We start from the raw sequence: 17934 nt of genomic DNA on the forward strand, positions 1-17934 counted from the left end.
ATAAAAAAGATTGCTGTAACTTTGCTCCATTGTAAAAGGTTTCAAGGATTGAATTTGTCATTTATTTTGTGCTTAAAATTTCGAAATTTTAAAACTTTTTGCGTGGTTTAAAGGTAAAATATAGGTGCCAGAAATTTATATTGATTATAAAGTAATTAATTTTTGGCCATTATTTTGTGTTTCTCAGCCACCAAAATAGGCCAAAATATTGACTCTAAGAAGCCAAGATGTTCAATAACTTTTACTCATTGTTTTCACTTAATAAATGGCCAAAATATTGACAGTAAGGAGCCAAGAAATAGATCATTTTGGAGCCAATATTTTAATTTTTTAAACTGCCAGAAAAGACTAAGATTTTGGAATTTAAGAAGCCAAAGTATAGATTACTCTGTAAGCAATGCGGTGGTTTCTCAAGTGTCCAGAGAAGCTTAAAATATTGATTCTAAGGAATCGAGATGTATATATTTTTAAGTGTCCAAAAAAGTGTATAATATTAGATATTAGAAATTAAAAAAATACAGAAATTTGGCCTACTAACACGTTAAAAGAGTATAATTATACGCAAATAAAAGGGTATATCACTAAAATTAATGTCAGCTTTGGGTCAAAACCTTAATACGAGATATCTAACCTACTTATAACTCGAATACATCATTATTCTAGTACATAAATTAAATATATAATTTTAAAATTTATCATTTTACTGCTGAAAATTTGTTAAAAACGCTTATGTGAACTGTTTATCAAAGATTACCCATTTTAATGCCTTAAATTTATTAAAATTCAACTAATTAAGCATTAAAATTAACGCTTCTTACACGCAAAACTGAGATTTTTCTGAATATTTTGTATAATTTATTTTAAAATATACGAGAAAAACTAATGGTCGTAAATTTTATTTGGTCATAAATTTAATATTTGGTCGTAAATTTTATAATTTAAAGTTAAAATTATTTAAATATTTAAGTCTATTTTAAATTTTAGCACTTTATACGACTCACAAGAAGGCAGAAACTGTGAAAAATCACACTTACAGACACACAGACATACTCCCACATGACAACATCTGGAAGTGTGAAGTTATAAATCATACATCATAATGGAATTTTTTAAATGTACTGTACACATACAGATAACGCGTTTTTAAGATAAAATTACGTTTTTATCGCTAATTTTACATTAAAAAAATACATAAAATAAGGCCCATTTTAAAATATATAAGCTAATTTTTTACTTATTTTTAAGTTAAAATCGATATAGCAGCCATTTTGTTTTGAAAAATATCAATTTTAAACGTAAAAGTAGCGAATGAAATGGAAAATCCAAGTCACGTGACGAATTTATCAATTTTACTAGGAAAAATTTTTAAATAGCGCCATCTACTGGTAAAAATATCTCACCGAAAAAAATTAATTTAAATTTTTAAATCGCCGAGTTAATTTCACCATTAAATAATATCTCAAATATTTTTTGGCGTCGAGTCACGAAAGCAAAAGTCATAAAATGGATAAAATAAACTTTTATTTAATGTCTGCTTATCTTCAAAAGTCTACAGAAATTTATTTAAATTTTTTAAATAAAGAACGTTTATAACGGTTGATTAATATTTCTCGAACCGAATAATTGAGTTCTGGATATTTTTAGTTTGTTTTAATGTATATTTTATGGTCAAATTGCCTTATTTTCTTTGGCTCATTTTCGATTGATTTTTCGGAATAAAATTGTCTCAAGATGGCGTCGAAGGGTTCGTCGCTGATCGACACACGTGCAGAATTAGCGGAATTAGTGAAAAGGAGAGCGGAAATTGCGGTAAGTTCGTCTTTATTCGTGTATTTATAACAAAATAGTCCCATTTTCGCTTCCGTTTTTGACAATAAACCTCATTTTAATTATCGGAAACGTCACTTTACTTTTGGTTTAGCCTAATCCAAGATGGCGGACAACTACGTCTCTAACATAGCGTGCTGACGTCATCGATCAGCTATTGGGCGTTACTCTTAATTCGTTTTACAGAATTTCATTCCGATTGGTAGGATTTTTGTAATAGTTTCGAATTGTTCAATAGTGTCGCCTGTTACGTAGCTGTAGGGTGCTAATTGAGTAGTGGTGTGAATGACGTAATAGGCGCGTGATATAAAGTTTGGCGCCAGATTGTGTTTTTTAAAGGGTTCTCGTCACGTGTTTCTGTTTTGTGTTGCTGTAAATCGCGTATTGACCCGTTTTTATGTTCAATTTTGGGCTAATTTATATCTTTGATCTTCATTAAAGCTTCAATTATTGGTTTAATTAGTTTAAATATGAATCAATGTAGCTTTTACATATTAAATTTGTTTTTACCTGTTTTATAATCATTCGAGTTATTACTATGCTATAATGCATAATTTTTCAAGTTATTTTTATGTTATGGGTCCTTAAAGTTACATAATAAGTAAGTAAGAGCTCACGTTATTAAGAAGTAATGCCTATTGATTAATAAATATGATTTTTACACACTGATATGCAGTTAAAATCCGTTATGCTCATTAACATCCCATCCCTCCTCACCTATCAGTCTTTCTTGTTGACCTGATTGAACATTTGATGGATACGGAGCTAGGATCTTAGTGCCGCAGACCCTGAGATGCTTTAGAGTTTGAGTTATGTAACATTATAAATTTACATGACAACCACAATTCCTTTGGCACATTTTATGGACTTATGAAGCATTGTTTCCCCAGAATAGAGTGTATAATTGTCACAATTTGCACCACTTTGCAGAGCATGCTTCACAATGCATGTGACTTATATGACAGCAAGTGTGTTTTACTTTAAATGTCTGGTGTGGAATTGGGGTGAGAAGCTTTATTGTTCCTGTACGCATTGACTGTGGAACTTTTTGTTACTGAGTAAACATTTTTTATTGTTTATTGAAATTTTTAAGAAATTAAAATATAAGGTCCTGTTATTTAAAATTTTAAAGAAATTTGTAAATAATTATTAATTTAAAATGTTAGTGTTGTGCAGATTGACTTTGTATAAGTGTCCAATTATCGTTTCAACTGTAAAATAATAATATATTTTCATAAATGTAATCTCTGTTTGACACTTAAGTGAATCTTTGCATTTCTTCTAAGTCATTTAATTAAATCATTTCAAGTAGAATTTCTGAATTAAAGTAAATGTATGTTAAATTATAGTAGATTGTTTCATGTAATGAAAGATCTGTTTATGTATAAATATAAACATCCACATCAAACCTGATACATAGTTATTGATCTGTTTGACTTAACTTATTGTTATTCAAATTTGATAAAGATTGGTGCCACGTACAATTATTGTTATGGTCCTAATGTTTTTTCTTTGTGTACAAGTATTCTCATATGCACGTGAGTTTTAATGGATGCTTTGCATTTCTGATTAAATGAAGAAAAATTAAATTCTTATCTCAAACTGTAATAGATACACAAGATCTTTCACTCTGTGGTATAAGAAAGCTGATCTGAAAGTCAAGAATGTTGAGGTTTTTTTATTTTTTAACACTACTGCATGGATAATAGTACAGTAATATTTCCACTTATGCTACCCCGACTTATGCGATTTTTAAATCTCTTCGATTCGTCTTTTGTTTCAGCGCCATGCAACTCTTGATTACTCACCCCCCCACACTATTGTTCAGCTTACCTGTTTGGACGTGTCGTGCGGAGTTGATGCATAGCTACAATTTATTTTGTGTTATTTATTTCTGTTTGTTATATCTATGGAGACTTGAGAGACTCTACTATGTCATCCAAACGAAATAGAACTGATTCTTCTGCATCAAACAAGAAAAGAAAAACTTTATATTCGGAATGTAAAGTTAACATTATTAAAGACTTCGATACAGAAATGAAAAGGGGATACAAATTTTAGAAAATGTAGACTTGAACGAAGAGTGCATTTCTTCTACAAAACGAGAAATAAAAAAAAGTTATTAGCATGCTACGAGAAAATTTTGCAGGAGAAAAAAATCTTTGAGCCGTCAGACGGATTTTTTAGATTTTATAAAGTCTTCTACATCAAAATAACTTTGGTTTACGATTTTAATAATATAATTTGTTATACGTATGTATTATCTAAGATTTTATTAAACAAATTTTTCTAAATTATTGTTTTTTTTTAGTCTCCGGCCCCAATTAAAAATAATTTGTATGTATTTATATGCGAAATTATACCCCGACTTATGCGAATTCGACTTACGCGGTTATCGCTCGGTCCCACCTATCGCGTAAGTTCGGGGTATTACTGTATTACCAGTGTTGATGACGACCAGAGGCCAAGTGGTTAAATTTCGATATAACCTTCCACAGTTACTAACGGCACTAGCTGGAGGCGATTTCTACGTCCATGGCCAATAAGCATCTCCTGTACAGCATTCGGCCAGCTATCGCTACCCCGACGAGGATATATATATGTATATAAATATAATATATCTCAAAGCCCGATGATGTATTAATAAACCAACAAATGTTTAAATAATCGGGCTATTATATTTAGGCATTTGTTGGTTTATTAATGTACACAATAATTGACTAGTAAATGAGCCCAGCATTGCTCGGGCAAACAATTTGGATGATTTTGAAATTAAGTTATTACTGTCAGAAACAAAAAATTGCATCTAAAATAGAACAATAGAAGTTGTTCAGGTTAAGCCTTAATGCTCTCTCTCTCTCTCTCTCCTCCACGGGGGATTTCTAAAAAGCCCTTCTTAGTGTACATTTTCATGATGTACCCTAACTGTGTACCAAATTTCACCAGGTTTGCTCTGGGCAATGATGAATTAATCAGTCAGTCAGGACATGTAACTTTGAATATTGCTCTATCTAAATATATAATCATCCAAATATTTAGAAAGTTCAGTTGAACAGTAGTCGTGTACAAAACATGCTTTAAAATGCTGTAAAATATATTTTTTGTAAGTATTCATTTTTTACATATTTTTCATTATACCATATATAATTGTGGAATTGTAAATAACTTTATGACAGAATGCATCCACGATCATACGTTAAAAGATGATTATCAAACACATAAACATCAAAATAATGTACTATAAATGATAAAATTTTAAAAATTCTTAATTGAAAGTGTCGTTATTTAACTTTATAAAATTGACCTTGAAGTGAAGTCGATACTCGACCTTTATGGGGTGTAACTTAGTCATTAGCTAAATTATTCAGGTTAACTGCCTTATTACAAAAGAGTGTGTTAAGGTTAGCTTTTTATATGCAGCAAAATAATTTGATTTTCTTTTAGGAAGAATTTCTTTCATGTATATGAAAAATACATTCCTATACACATTATACTTTTCTATTGGAATGTATTGAATGGAAATGTCATAGGTTAAGCTAGAAAATACTCTATGAAAACCTTAAATTATATTGTTTATAGAGTATTTTATTTGTTTGTAATGTACTTGACTATAAAGTAGCAAAGCATCTTGCTCGCTGCTCATTCTCTTCGATTCGTTTGCAGTATTGGAAGTGACTGAATGATCTTAAAATATGTCCTAGATACCATAATTGAATCTTGTGCCACCCCAAATTTTATAAATCAAAAGATTAAAGTAGGCTTCAGGTAGACTTTATGACGGTTTTTATAATTGTCCAAGACAAAAATAAATGCGAAATTACCAATAGGGTTTTGGCTATATGACCTTTGCCATATTATACGAATTGGCTTGTAGTAATAGTTTGATAGTTTGTTGTTTAGAAGATCTGTGCATCACATTTTAAGAAAATACAGTTTCATATTTGATTTTTGACAGAATTTATCATATTTCTATAGAACTTTACAAGTTATAGGATCAATAAACCTTCTAAAGCATATTATTGCTTGATTTACACATCCTTGTTGATTTCAGAAATGATAAAATTAAGCTTCCAGAGAACTTTCGGCTTTACTAATTTTTAAATTAAGATTTTAAACAAATGCCATTGGCCCAAGAGAGCACTAATTTGAACTTCTATTGAGCAAGTTTTATATTGAAAATGGAGGGATACAAACTGCACTTTAAATAAGTTAGATAAATTATCTCAAATAGCTGACAAATTCATGTTCTTGAACTTATTTATTTTATTTAGGAAACGTTAGCCAACTTAGAAAGACAGATCTATGCTTTCGAAGGAAGTTATCTAGAAGATACGCAGCTCTACGGAAACATCATCAGAGGATGGGACAGATACCTAACTGCAAATAAGTAAGTTGTGTATTTATTTACTCTAATGATAGCTGTATAAAATATAGTTAATAAGTGTGAGTCAATTGAAATATATCGGATACTGCTTTTGGTGATCTGGATGGCCAATGTGAGAAAGACATTGACTCATCACCAGGAAGATATTGCTGAGACAAGGACCTGACTTTTAGGAGGGTTCAAGAGGCTATATTTAAGTAAATTTCTTTGTTCCTTTGAAAGGACATATTGCTTTGAGATGAAGGAATTTGAAAAAATCTCACCTAAATAAAAAATTTGCAGGTCAGATGCAGTTGAATCATTGGGATGGGGTCGCTACAGAAGTATGGTTAGAGCAGGCCTGGCCAACCCAAATTGTTTCACGGGTTACTTTGGTCACGTGTGGGCCACAATTTAGGCAAACATGCTTTTAAAAAAGTAAAACAAATACAAAATTAGTAAGATTTTATTGTTATACCAAGAGTTTGTACTCGCACTTGCGCATTATAACAATGACACAGGCAAATTTTCATTTATTTAATTGTTTTGGTATACACGTAACGGCAAACAAAAGTTTTAATAAATATATAATATCGCTTAGCGGGCCACACAATTTAACGTGACGGGCTGCTGGTTGGCCATACCTTGGTTAGAGGGATGAGAGGTCTGGAGGTTTTATTGGGGTCTGTTCAGACTCTCCATGGGTATGCTGTCATTCTTATGGGTATCTGGCTTCATATCTAATTTGGATATTCAAAAATTTTGATATTTGACCTGGATATGTCCTCTCTTCGTTTGTATTTGGCCAAATGCTTGTGTATTTGGGAAATCCTTCATATAGATGGATGTGAAATATACTGTAAAAATGTCTTTTAAGATCTTTAATGTACAAAATATTCCAGAAAAATTAGTATTAAAATACTCAGTGGAATGTGTATGGCTAGTCAGTTTGTGCACCTTCTTGCTATATAACATCTTCAAGACACTTACATTTCTGACAACTTTAAGACACAAATCCTCTGTTAATTCTCAGGCAAAAGACACTATGGCTCTTGCAGTTGTACTACATTCACTGGTTTCTCAAGATTAGACCTTTGCCTTTTTATACCACCAAAAGAAAAAGTCACAGGAATTAATGTAAGGGCTGTGTATTGGCCATATTAAACTGCCCTGAAAATATTCTGGGTATTGATCGTGCACAAAATCCAGAATAGAGTTTGCTGTATGAGAACGAGCTTCGTATTGCATGAACCCATATGTTTCTATTGATACTCCTGTTGCCAACAGTTGTAGAAGGAAACTGTTTTGCAATATGTTAATGTAGCTCACACTGTTAACTTGTTGTTGAAAAAGAGTGGGCCAATGATCCAATGCAAATTCTAGCCCCACACACACTTTTTTCACTGTAACTTTCAATCTTAACCACATTATAATAAGGTTCTTCTGCCCAAAATTTGACATTCTGTTTGTTCATAAAACTGTTCAGGTAAACATATACCTCATCAGAGAACCGCATGTTTTATGTTATTTACTTACTGTTTTTTGTTATTTGCTATTAGTTTGTGAAGCACTAACTTTATATGGGAACAAGTGCATATCTGAATGGAGTATATTCTGTGAAGAGAATGGGAAATGCCCAGCTTGACAGATGCAGTTCTGATGGATTTAGGTGGAACTTTGAAACAAAGTCACTCTCATAGCCTTGATATTCTCTAGTGTATGGATTGTGGCAGCTTATGATTGTTTTCTGTCCAAAATACTGTCATTGGTTTCAGATTTTCTGGTCAGTTTAAAAACTGTGTCTGCAGAAAACCTGCTGTGCAAAAAAATAAACAGAAAAATGTTTTTAAGTCTCGGCTACATTTTTTGTTTCCATGTAAAAATAACGCTGTTTTTACCTTTATTTTCAAGCGTAGACAACTCTTCATGTTTCACAAACAGAACTCTGTTGTGTTGCTTACGAACAATATCAATGAGTGTTGCCATCTATCACACATGAAGTAAAGCTGCTTTTTGAAAAATTTTAAAATTTAGAACCAAAAAGTAAAAATTTTATAAATTATTTTCAATGTTTGAGTATCATAAACCACCCTGTATGAGTCAGTTAATGAGGAATAGAAATGAAAAAGTAGAAGAGATGGACAGGATACATCCTTGGAAATTCCCATATTGTGGGTTTGGCCAGGCCCATAAGGAAGAATTTCATAGAATATAATGATTTTATAATTCTGATTATACGGAAAACATGATTATTAGTATAACAGGTGTAAAACACTTCTGCAACCAAACCAAAGTGTCAGTGGTTTCCATTTTTTGCTGTTGTACTGCACGCATGTGTCGTTTCTTATTCGTTAAAATATTACAGGACTATATAAAGGATTATAAAAAAGAATAGATAAGCCTCCAGAAGAGGCTTTCCAAATCCTTTGAATAACTGTTTAAATAAATAAGAATGCAAATGAAGATTGTCATTATACGGGGTCTTTGAAAACGAATACTACCATTTTAAATTATGTTAATTATTATCGGAGAAGTATGTAACGTACGTCAAAACTCCGACACTTATTCTATTTATTGTCTCCCATCTGCATTCAAACATATCATCTGTTACCTCTAGGAAGTGTCATAAACAAAAATGGCCACTTGCGATAGAGAAGACATTTTGTGTTCTGCTCTTCACAAAGTCAGAATCACCTTGTCATTGTGCAACAGGTGTTATCTGCAGAAGTTGTATAATTGTGGCTGCCATTGGAGGAGTGAGTGGATTTACTGAAGTGAGTGTAGAAAGAATTCTAGCATCAGCTGGATACATGCCATGCAATATGAGTTATACTGAGAAATTGTAATGAGCAAATGTAAAACTTGGACAATTTTCTAATGTTTTAATGTATATTACAACATTCTTGGATAATAATTAACAAAATTACAATAATTCAAAATGGTAGCATTCTTTTCAGAAGACACTGTACAATTCAGCACAGAAGCAACTGTTTCTTCCATCACCAAATATCATTCACCAAATTAGTAATCATAAGAAACTTTGATGCAGATTTATTTGATCATCGTGGTTACGGTTAATTATCTGTAATTAGCCGTAACCATTATGATCAAATTTTCCTAAATAGAAAATAGAAAATTATTGCTCTTTTAAATGTGTTAAATGCAACATTCTGTTAGAATTAAGAATGTAAAAGTGATTAATAAATGTTTCTTTTCAGGAGTACAAACAGCAAAGCGGACAAAAGGAATCGGAAATTCAAAGAAGCCGAACGCCTATTCTCTAAGTCTTCTATCACCTCTATGGCAGTAAGTTAACGGCGATGTTAACGTTAAACACGTGTAATTTTTAAGAAATATCCATCGTCGTTTGTTTCGAATGTATGTAAATTGTAAGGCGAGAAATAAAATGAAATTTCACATGCTTAAAACGTTGTTTAGGATTATTGAGTAGCATTTAAAACTTTAGTTTTAATGTGTTTGTAGCATAGCTTTCATTAATTTGAGTTTATTTATGTATTTTGGGCCTCTAAAAATCTGTTCAAGGTTTCTAAAAATTGTTTATAATCTATTTTTGTCATCTAATGAACGTTAGTTTCAGAGAGATTGTTTTTATTATATTACTGTATAGTAACATGCTCTATATTGCTTTGGCTTGTTACTACATAACTCATCAAAATATATGCAGTTCTTAGAATAATGTAATGCATGGAGCAAAGTAATTATGTTTTAATACATGATTTAAAAGCATGTTTTTGGGAGACACAAAGTTACGATAGCACATTAGATAGATAGATGATAATTAAAAACAAACAAACAGGAAAGTTTATTGATCAAATTTCAAATCTCTCTCTCTCAAATACTAGGTTCTTTTTACAATGTTAGCTTCTCTCCCTTGACGTCATTTCCAACTTACTTTAAAGTTCCTTTTAAGAACTTTCATTTGAAAATTCTCCATCAAGCAACCTAACATCTAAAGAAGATGCATTTCAAAGTCTTTTTGCACTTTTGTCATCCAAATTTGGATTTCTCATTTAGTTGTAAATACAATTTTATGTTCCATTCATATACTATTCAAGAAGAATTCCCAAAATTTGAGAGGATTTGTGTCAAAATTAATCTTAAACTGAAAGAATATACAGGATATACCTGTAAGTCACATATCATAGGCAAAGTCGGGGTGTTCGGATAATGGCCCGTACGAATAATGAAGGAAATGCTAAGCATAAGGTAGAAGCAAAAGTATTTTTTCTGTTTGGTACAAATAATGATTACCTTATACCTTCAAGTAAATGGTTCTTGATGTAAAGGTTATGATGCATTTAATCTCATCCCTATATTCTATTTTATTAGCTATATTCAATTCATAGTAATCGTACGCATGTTGGTCTTTCATATTTAGTGTAGATATCCAAATTTTGCAATTTATTAAATGAGAAAAAATGGAAAAGGATGATATGGAACTTGAAGTTTGCAGTGGGAGGTGAACTAAAGTTCACCATAGACAAGTTGGCCTCATATTTGGGAGTTTTATCCAAATCTAAAACACCTGACATAAAAAAGAGGAAAGATAAAACCATCAAAAAATGTTAATCAAATATGAAGCAATACTTGGAAAACAAATTGATGGAAAAACTTAATAATATGAAACTACCCAGTTCTCCTACGCCTTTTTGGAATCCAGGATCAGTTAAATATAAACATATTTTCATTTTTTGTAATGAAGTTAGGGCATGTGATTGTCATCACTCCTAAAAAAATTGTGCGCCAACATTCAACACTTTCTTTTTCAAATCTAAATAACTCCTTCAAATCACTGAGTTGTGGAGAAGATGAAGCTTATAATGTTTAACCTTCTTTAGATTAACTACTTCAGCCATGGTTAAACATTAACAGAAAATAAATTTAGATAAAAGCAACGACAAACTACACTTCTTGCAGTTGAGTCTACATCTGACTAGATTTGTGTATTTGAAGGATATGCTTATAATTCAAAGTAAATGCTTGCTTTTATTCATATGGTTCACTATATTTGTTATGATTTTCCACACACACATCCATGTGGGTAGATCCAATTGTCTTTTTTTTTGTTGTTCTGACCCAAATGCACTTAATCAAGCATGGATGCAATCCTCTTAAATTTTGAGACTGGTCATCCAGTAATGTTATGCAGAATTGGTGCATGGTCTGGGGATGTTTGCAGTCAAATTTCTCTGCCACTTCCCTGTTATTGTGCTGTTTAACTATTTGGATGATGTGAGTGCATTCTTCTCACAGTAACATGACTTGAAATGTAAAACATCCATTATATTTCAGTTTGCATATTGTGTGTGGCTAACAGAATACCCTGTTGTATTACGAATAAGAAATTGTTATAAGTATCGTCCATATATTAATTTAGCTATTACCTCACATTTTTGAAGAGTTTACGTGTGTTGTTCTACACTGTGTCATCTACAATAAGAGCTGCATATTATCAAGGGTGCATTTATTAATAGTGGCTTTACAGGTTCCAAATTTCATTATCTAGAGAACAAAATTAGAAATGCATTCCTGCAAATTAAGCTTCTCTCTTTGCATTCACAGGTAAAGTAAAACTTGCTTGTGAATGCATATGGTGCCTGTATTTCATGTATTGTTTAGCTGGAATGTTACTTTCTCATAAGTTAAAACTAGCTGTTTCTCCATCTCCATTATTACAAATGGTCCTTTCTAATGATACAGATACATGGGCAGCAACAGAAACATCTGGTATGTACGGTGTACTGGCAAAAGTCACAATACCATAGTTTACATCAGAACAAAACACACATTCTATAACCAATAACTGGCGTGAAATATCCAAAACTAGCAAATGTTTTCGACGCCCTTCCTGGGCTCTTTCTCGGGCTAAATTTGTTTTTCGTTGGAACTGGATTCTTTCATTCAAATGTTTTTAAATAGGAACGTGCTCTGCTTCCTAAAGCTCGGATATGGAAGGAATCCACGTGCCGCTTCAAAATTAAATTTTCTTTTGACCAATGGGGATACGATATGTGCACCTTATAGTAATTACATGTATTAGGTGCACGTATCAAACCCCTTTGGCTTGGCTTTTTCTACACTTGTATCTGATTCTTAAATGAAATTTTCAAAAAATAATAAGTGAAATCATTCCCAAAGTAGTCAAATATCCCTTCACATTTCAGTATTTTTACATTGTACAATAAATAATTGTAGAGTAAATTGAGATAATGCCCATAAATACTGAACTTAGCTGTTGTTTTGTTTTTTGAAAAACATAACAATGGCTAATCACAGATGTAAGCAACACACTACGACAAGGAATAAATTCAGTATTTTATGCACGTCGTACAGTAAATAATTGTAGAATAGACATAGATAATGTACGAATACTGGACTTCGACAAAGATATTTATTTATCGTTATTTTTAATTGTCTACACGGACTTTATTCATTATTAGGACTTTACACTAGTGTTAAGACTTGACATAAGAATGAGAATTAGTTCAAAAAAAACAAATTTTCTTTATTATATCACCTGTAGTAATTTTCTCTGATTATTAGATATTTATTCCATAATAACAAAAGGAATAAATAGTTGTAGAAGATTAGAATTAAGTGAGTAATATTCTATTTTAACTTAAAAATATTATGAAACTATGGGAATATTTAATGGTTTTTAGAAATTGTCACTTAAAAATCGGATAAAAGTGGTTTGTCAATAAGTCGGATGTTTATTATTATTTTATTGTAAAGGTATTTTCTGAAAAATTAATAAGTTATACAGGAAAAGGTTAAATACTCTTCTAATACTGTTAATTTAGATTAGATTCATTTTATATAAATTGAATTATGATTTTCTAACAGTTAATAATAATAATTTTGTTAATTTAGGCCGTGAGTGGAATCATAGAGAAGGAAGAACGTGGTAAGTGTAAGTTTTTTTTTTTGAAGTTTTATAAACAAATCAGAAATTAAACTGTAAAATAATTTTTTTAAATCTATATATATGTAAATGGACATGTTTGTGTTCTATATTTCACTCTGCAGCCAAACTACACATCGCACATGAATGGTGTTTGTGTGTGGTAGTAGCCCCAAGTCTCCCGTCATGCACTATGTTGGTTGTCTTGATAGCTATAAGGTTGTGGGAGATATGGGGGTTGAAAGTGGTTGACTTGGAAAATGTGTGACGCTTCAATGAGAATGTTCCAGTTTTTTCTAGAAAGTTCCAGATACTAGAGGTGAAATTTGGTACAGTTAGGGTACGTGATGAAAACACACGCTAAGAAGGGATTTTTCGAAATTCCCCATGGGGGAGAGGGAGAGCATTAACCTGAAGAACAGCTTCTACTGTACTATTTTAGATGGGATTTTTTTCTGTTTTTAATTACATTTAGTCTTCATTGAGTACTTAGGAGTATTAAATTGATAACATTTCAGACATTGTTATAAATATTTTTTTATATATTTTGATTTTCTAACCAAATGTTTGAACCGTTTTAAATTCGAATTTCTTTTTGCATATTGGTTCGATTATAGAACGAAGCGGGTACTTACAGCTAGAAGTCAAATTAAAAACAGTTCGTTTGATTCTCGGCAATTCTCGTCATTCTCGGCGGTAGGTGTTAAATAACAATTACTATGGTCGTTGAAATAGCGAACGTAAATAGGGTTTGCTTGGAAAATCCGTGCGGGCGAAGCCGCAGGTAACAGCTAGTATTTATATAAAAAGTGTGGCTACGTTTTTTCTACTGTATTTGGTGACTAATTCAGTATAGTTTGTGGTCTTGAGTATGTGAGCTACTGGTTGCCACACATTTGCAGATTGAATAAGCACTGCAATTGATTTAATATACTTACCTAGCTGTAGGATCTAACTAATCATTAACTTGGAACTAAAAAATCTCTCTGTTCATCAGTAGGTATGCATGCTTGCACTCATATAGTTTAGACACGTGTGATTCTGTGAAAATAACTAAAGTAAGGGAATAACGAGGAATCTGAATAGAGGGCACAGAATCTGTAGAAAGTGTAAGAATAGATACATTACAAATTTAATGCACAGAAGTATCACAAAAGTGTTGCATCACTTAATTTCTAGCATCCTTTATAAGCATCTCGGGAATGAAGAGTCCTTATGGCAGAGTCAACCTTCCTTTATAAGCTTCTTTCCTCGCCTCATTATGTAAAACCAGTAAAAATATTCCCTGACTTTGGTACAATCATAAAAATTAATTAAAAAATTGAATTAATGACTAAGAGAAGAGGGTCGACTTTGCCGTAAGAACTGTTTGTTCCCAAGATGTTTAAAGGACACTAGATGTTAAGAAGACACTTTGTGATACTTCTGTGCATTAAATTTGTAATGTATTAATTTCATCCTGACGTGTTTAATTAAAGCTTTTAATTAATGTTATAATTGGAGCAATAAATGTCGAGTGCAAAGGAAGGGAAGGGAGATTGCAGGCTGTAGGAATGACAATGCAAAGTTTTCAAAATGTAATTAGTTTAAGTTAGTAAAAGACATTGAACAATTTTGTTTTTTTCATTCTTTACATTCACTAAGAGAAATTCCTGAATTTTTGCTTTCTATTATACTACTATATTCAGAAAATTCAGTTTCTTTGTCACATTTTGTATCAGCATTAGAACTAAATAATATTTATGCTACCCATATGACTTTTAAGCTTTGCCCGTTCTGTGACTTAAGAAATAATATATATGTTACTGTGAAAGGATGCTCTTTTTCCCTGACTAATGTGGATGGCTCAATTCCTCCTTGTTCTCTTTGCTCCCTCAGCCTATGGCTTTTATCCTTTCATTATGATGCTAATTTGTATTTAGAAACATTGTTATGTTTACAAAAATATTATATGCTTGATAAAGATGAACTAGCTGCTGTAATTACTCATTTGGATTAAGGTCTCTATCACTGTTAAAGGTGCATTGATTAATTCATCATTATATTTGTTTTATATTCAGAAATTGTATGCTTGGCTTAGTTCCGTTGATAAATTAACATGTATCTGAATATTTTCAATCAAATTTATTTATAACTAATATATGAGAGTTCTGTTGAAGTATCTTTTCCATTCAGTACCTCTGCTGAATGGAAAAGATGTGTAAGAGTGTGCTTTATCATACCCTCCATGGTTAGGCCTGGTCAAAAATGGGCATTACAAAATGGTGATTGGATTAGAATCTAATGTAAAAGTTTTGAAAGGGCTAGTTATAAATTCCAGTACTTAATTGTGAAATTTTAATGTATCTGAATTGACCAACTTGTGACAGTTTGAGCTATTTATACTTGAGCATGATTCAAGCTGTATGCTTCATAGCAAAAAACTGTACCTTTATTGTCTCAACATCAGCCATCAACAACTTGATAATATATCCTTTGTTGTTGGGATCATTGGCTATATTTCAATTAGGTAATTCTTGATAATTCCATAATACTGGCAGAAGGTATAAAATGTATCTTCCAATATGCCTATGGAAGATTACATCACACAACTACCTATGACTGTTTGAAGATAAAAGGAACATATTAACCAAGGCCAAAATAGGCATAACATCCTGGAATTGACAAATAGACCCCAAGAAAATGAAGGCATCATCTCAAACCTGCAAAAGAGGATAAAGCCAGAAGGAAATCTTAGGGCAAAACCTGGACTGGAACTTTTTATGGTTACCTACAACTGTCACTTTACAAGGAGAAGATGAAATAATAGAAATAGAAAATGAATTAAAATGGGACATTATAGGACTCTCTGAGACAAACAGGATGAATTAATACAATTTGAGAGTAGCCATGATTTATACAATTATGAAGAATGTGATGATCAGAAAAGCATAGGTATAGGACTCCTAATCAATAAAATGATAGAAAAAGAATCAATCAATAGAAGAATAAGCGGATTTTACTTTTAAAGTCTATTACAATAGCAAAAACGTCTATAATCTAAAGTACCAGTTTTTATTCTCTTATGATAGTAAATAGCGAGATTGAGGCTGAAGTTTTAAACACAAAAATGTGTACGTCGGACATTCGGTGTCGCTTTCCTGTAAGCCTAGAAGTTTGACAATGGCATTTAGAATGTTGAGCATGATTCCATTGACTTTCCAAAAGCCATTGTCAAACTTCTAGGCTTACAGGAAAGCTGCGCCAAACGCGCGACGTACACATTTTTGCGTTTAAAACTTTGGCCTCATCCTCGCTAATATCCAGCCACATTTCTTTCAGAATGTTATATCCCATCCTCACTCACTATGGGTAATATTTGCATATGTTAGGAATAATTGAGATCCATAGTGTATCATATTTCATGTTATCAATTAGTCAATACAATTCTCTACTGCATTTTATGCTCTTTATCTCACTTGTAAGTCAGTTCTCTGCGAATAACCTATTCGTTCTTATTGTAGATCATACGAGCGAAGTCGAATCTCAGAATGCCAACAGTGAAAGCGAAGACAACACTTCCAGTCAAGGCAGTTCGACGCCGGTCACGGCAGTCACGTCAAACGGTAATACAAATGCGACAACTCAAAACGGTAACCAGTTGCATCCAGTCGGTTCTAATAGTCAGCCTCCTTCAAAAATACCCAAAACAGGTCAAAGATAAAGAAGACGGCAAAGAAGGCAAGACACAGGTAACTAGCGATACGAGCTACGAAGGTCATATCCGTAGTATATTTAATTACATATTAATTCTCTTTTGAATGTAGGCAGAATGAAGACTGAATAAGAGATTATCCAGATACAAGTCATTAATTAATCACTGAAACATTCATTTTATCATTAAATATCTTGTATATATCAGAAAACTTTGTACAGTTCATCACCCCAACAGTTTTTTACTGTTTTTAGTAGCATTTTTTCATGTACGTAAGCAAAAGTTTCCCATTCCGAAAGTTAGAACGACAATTTTCGGTCGCATTCGGGTCATTCAATGGCCGACACACCCCAGTTATTTAATGAAACGCTTACCAAATAAGCATTTTATTAAATAAGTAAAAACGGAATGTTAAAAATTCTTTTGCCAGTGACATCTCCATATTTCACAATTGATTTGGGATTGCATTTATTAAAATAAATGCAAAGATATCGAATTTAATCTGAAAATAAAGAATCGAGTGTCAAGCAAAGGCTGCTTACGAGGAAGAAAATGTTTGTAGCTATATTACACAAAGCTTGAAATCTTTTAAGAATCGCACAAGCAGTGTCAAAATTTTATTGAAAACAAAAAGATTTTTAGAAAATTTTTTTTATTTAATTCATTGATGCAACATTTCTTGTTATCATTGTATCTAGTCATGTGCATGTTCATCATGGAAAAAGAATAAAATATTAATGTGATGTATTGAAGTTTTTATTTTTATTTTTTTTCTACCCAAAATTTAATTTTTTCACATTTGCTCTTAATACTTTAATCCAGTTTTGTGCAACCTTAATCTCATTTGGTTTGGGTAATGCCAAGTTTACAAGAAGAGAAAAGAGAAGATACGACGAATTTCTTTTGGAATTTCAAGAAAAAGTTTTCCTACGAGACCAAAGGGTTTGTTACGTAAAGCAACGTCACGTGTTGCACCGTGTTTCTCGTTCATTTTTCCCATTAGAAGTGGGCTAATTCTCGGCAAGGTTTATTTGTATGGCGGAAAGCCGGACAAAACCGATCCGATCCCGTCGTAAACGGCCAACCGGAGGCAGAGGGGATAAAACCATCAAACACCAGGTTTAC

The 17934-nt window shown here is 32.0% G+C and overlaps 1 protein-coding gene across 2 annotated transcripts; it reads left to right on the plus strand.

The window, feature by feature from the left end:
- The first annotated feature begins 1538 nt into the window (after positions 1 to 1538).
- LOC136968973 (chromatin modification-related protein MEAF6-like) lies at positions 1539 to 17552 on the plus strand. 2 transcript variants are annotated; one of them, XM_067263045.1, is made up of 6 exons: positions 1539 to 1809; positions 6099 to 6214; positions 9409 to 9496; positions 13085 to 13124; positions 16619 to 16846; positions 16922 to 17552. In XM_067263045.1, the coding sequence occupies exons 1-5, from the start codon at positions 1732 to 1734 to the stop codon at positions 16816 to 16818; spliced, it is 522 nt and encodes a 173-aa protein (XP_067119146.1). In that variant the 5' UTR covers positions 1539 to 1731; the 3' UTR covers positions 16819 to 16846; positions 16922 to 17552. The 2 variants fall into 2 exon arrangements, with proteins under 2 accessions (XP_067119146.1, XP_067119148.1); XM_067263047.1 differs by having other exon boundaries at positions 1724 to 1809; positions 13085 to 13118.
- The last annotated feature ends 382 nt before the right edge of the window (positions 17553 to 17934 follow it).

The sequence above is a fragment of the Centruroides vittatus genome, unplaced genomic scaffold (genome assembly GCF_030686945.1).
Source record: "Centruroides vittatus isolate TY-2023 unplaced genomic scaffold, ASM3068694v2 contig_166, whole genome shotgun sequence".
NCBI lineage: Eukaryota > Metazoa > Arthropoda > Arachnida > Scorpiones > Buthidae > Centruroides > Centruroides vittatus.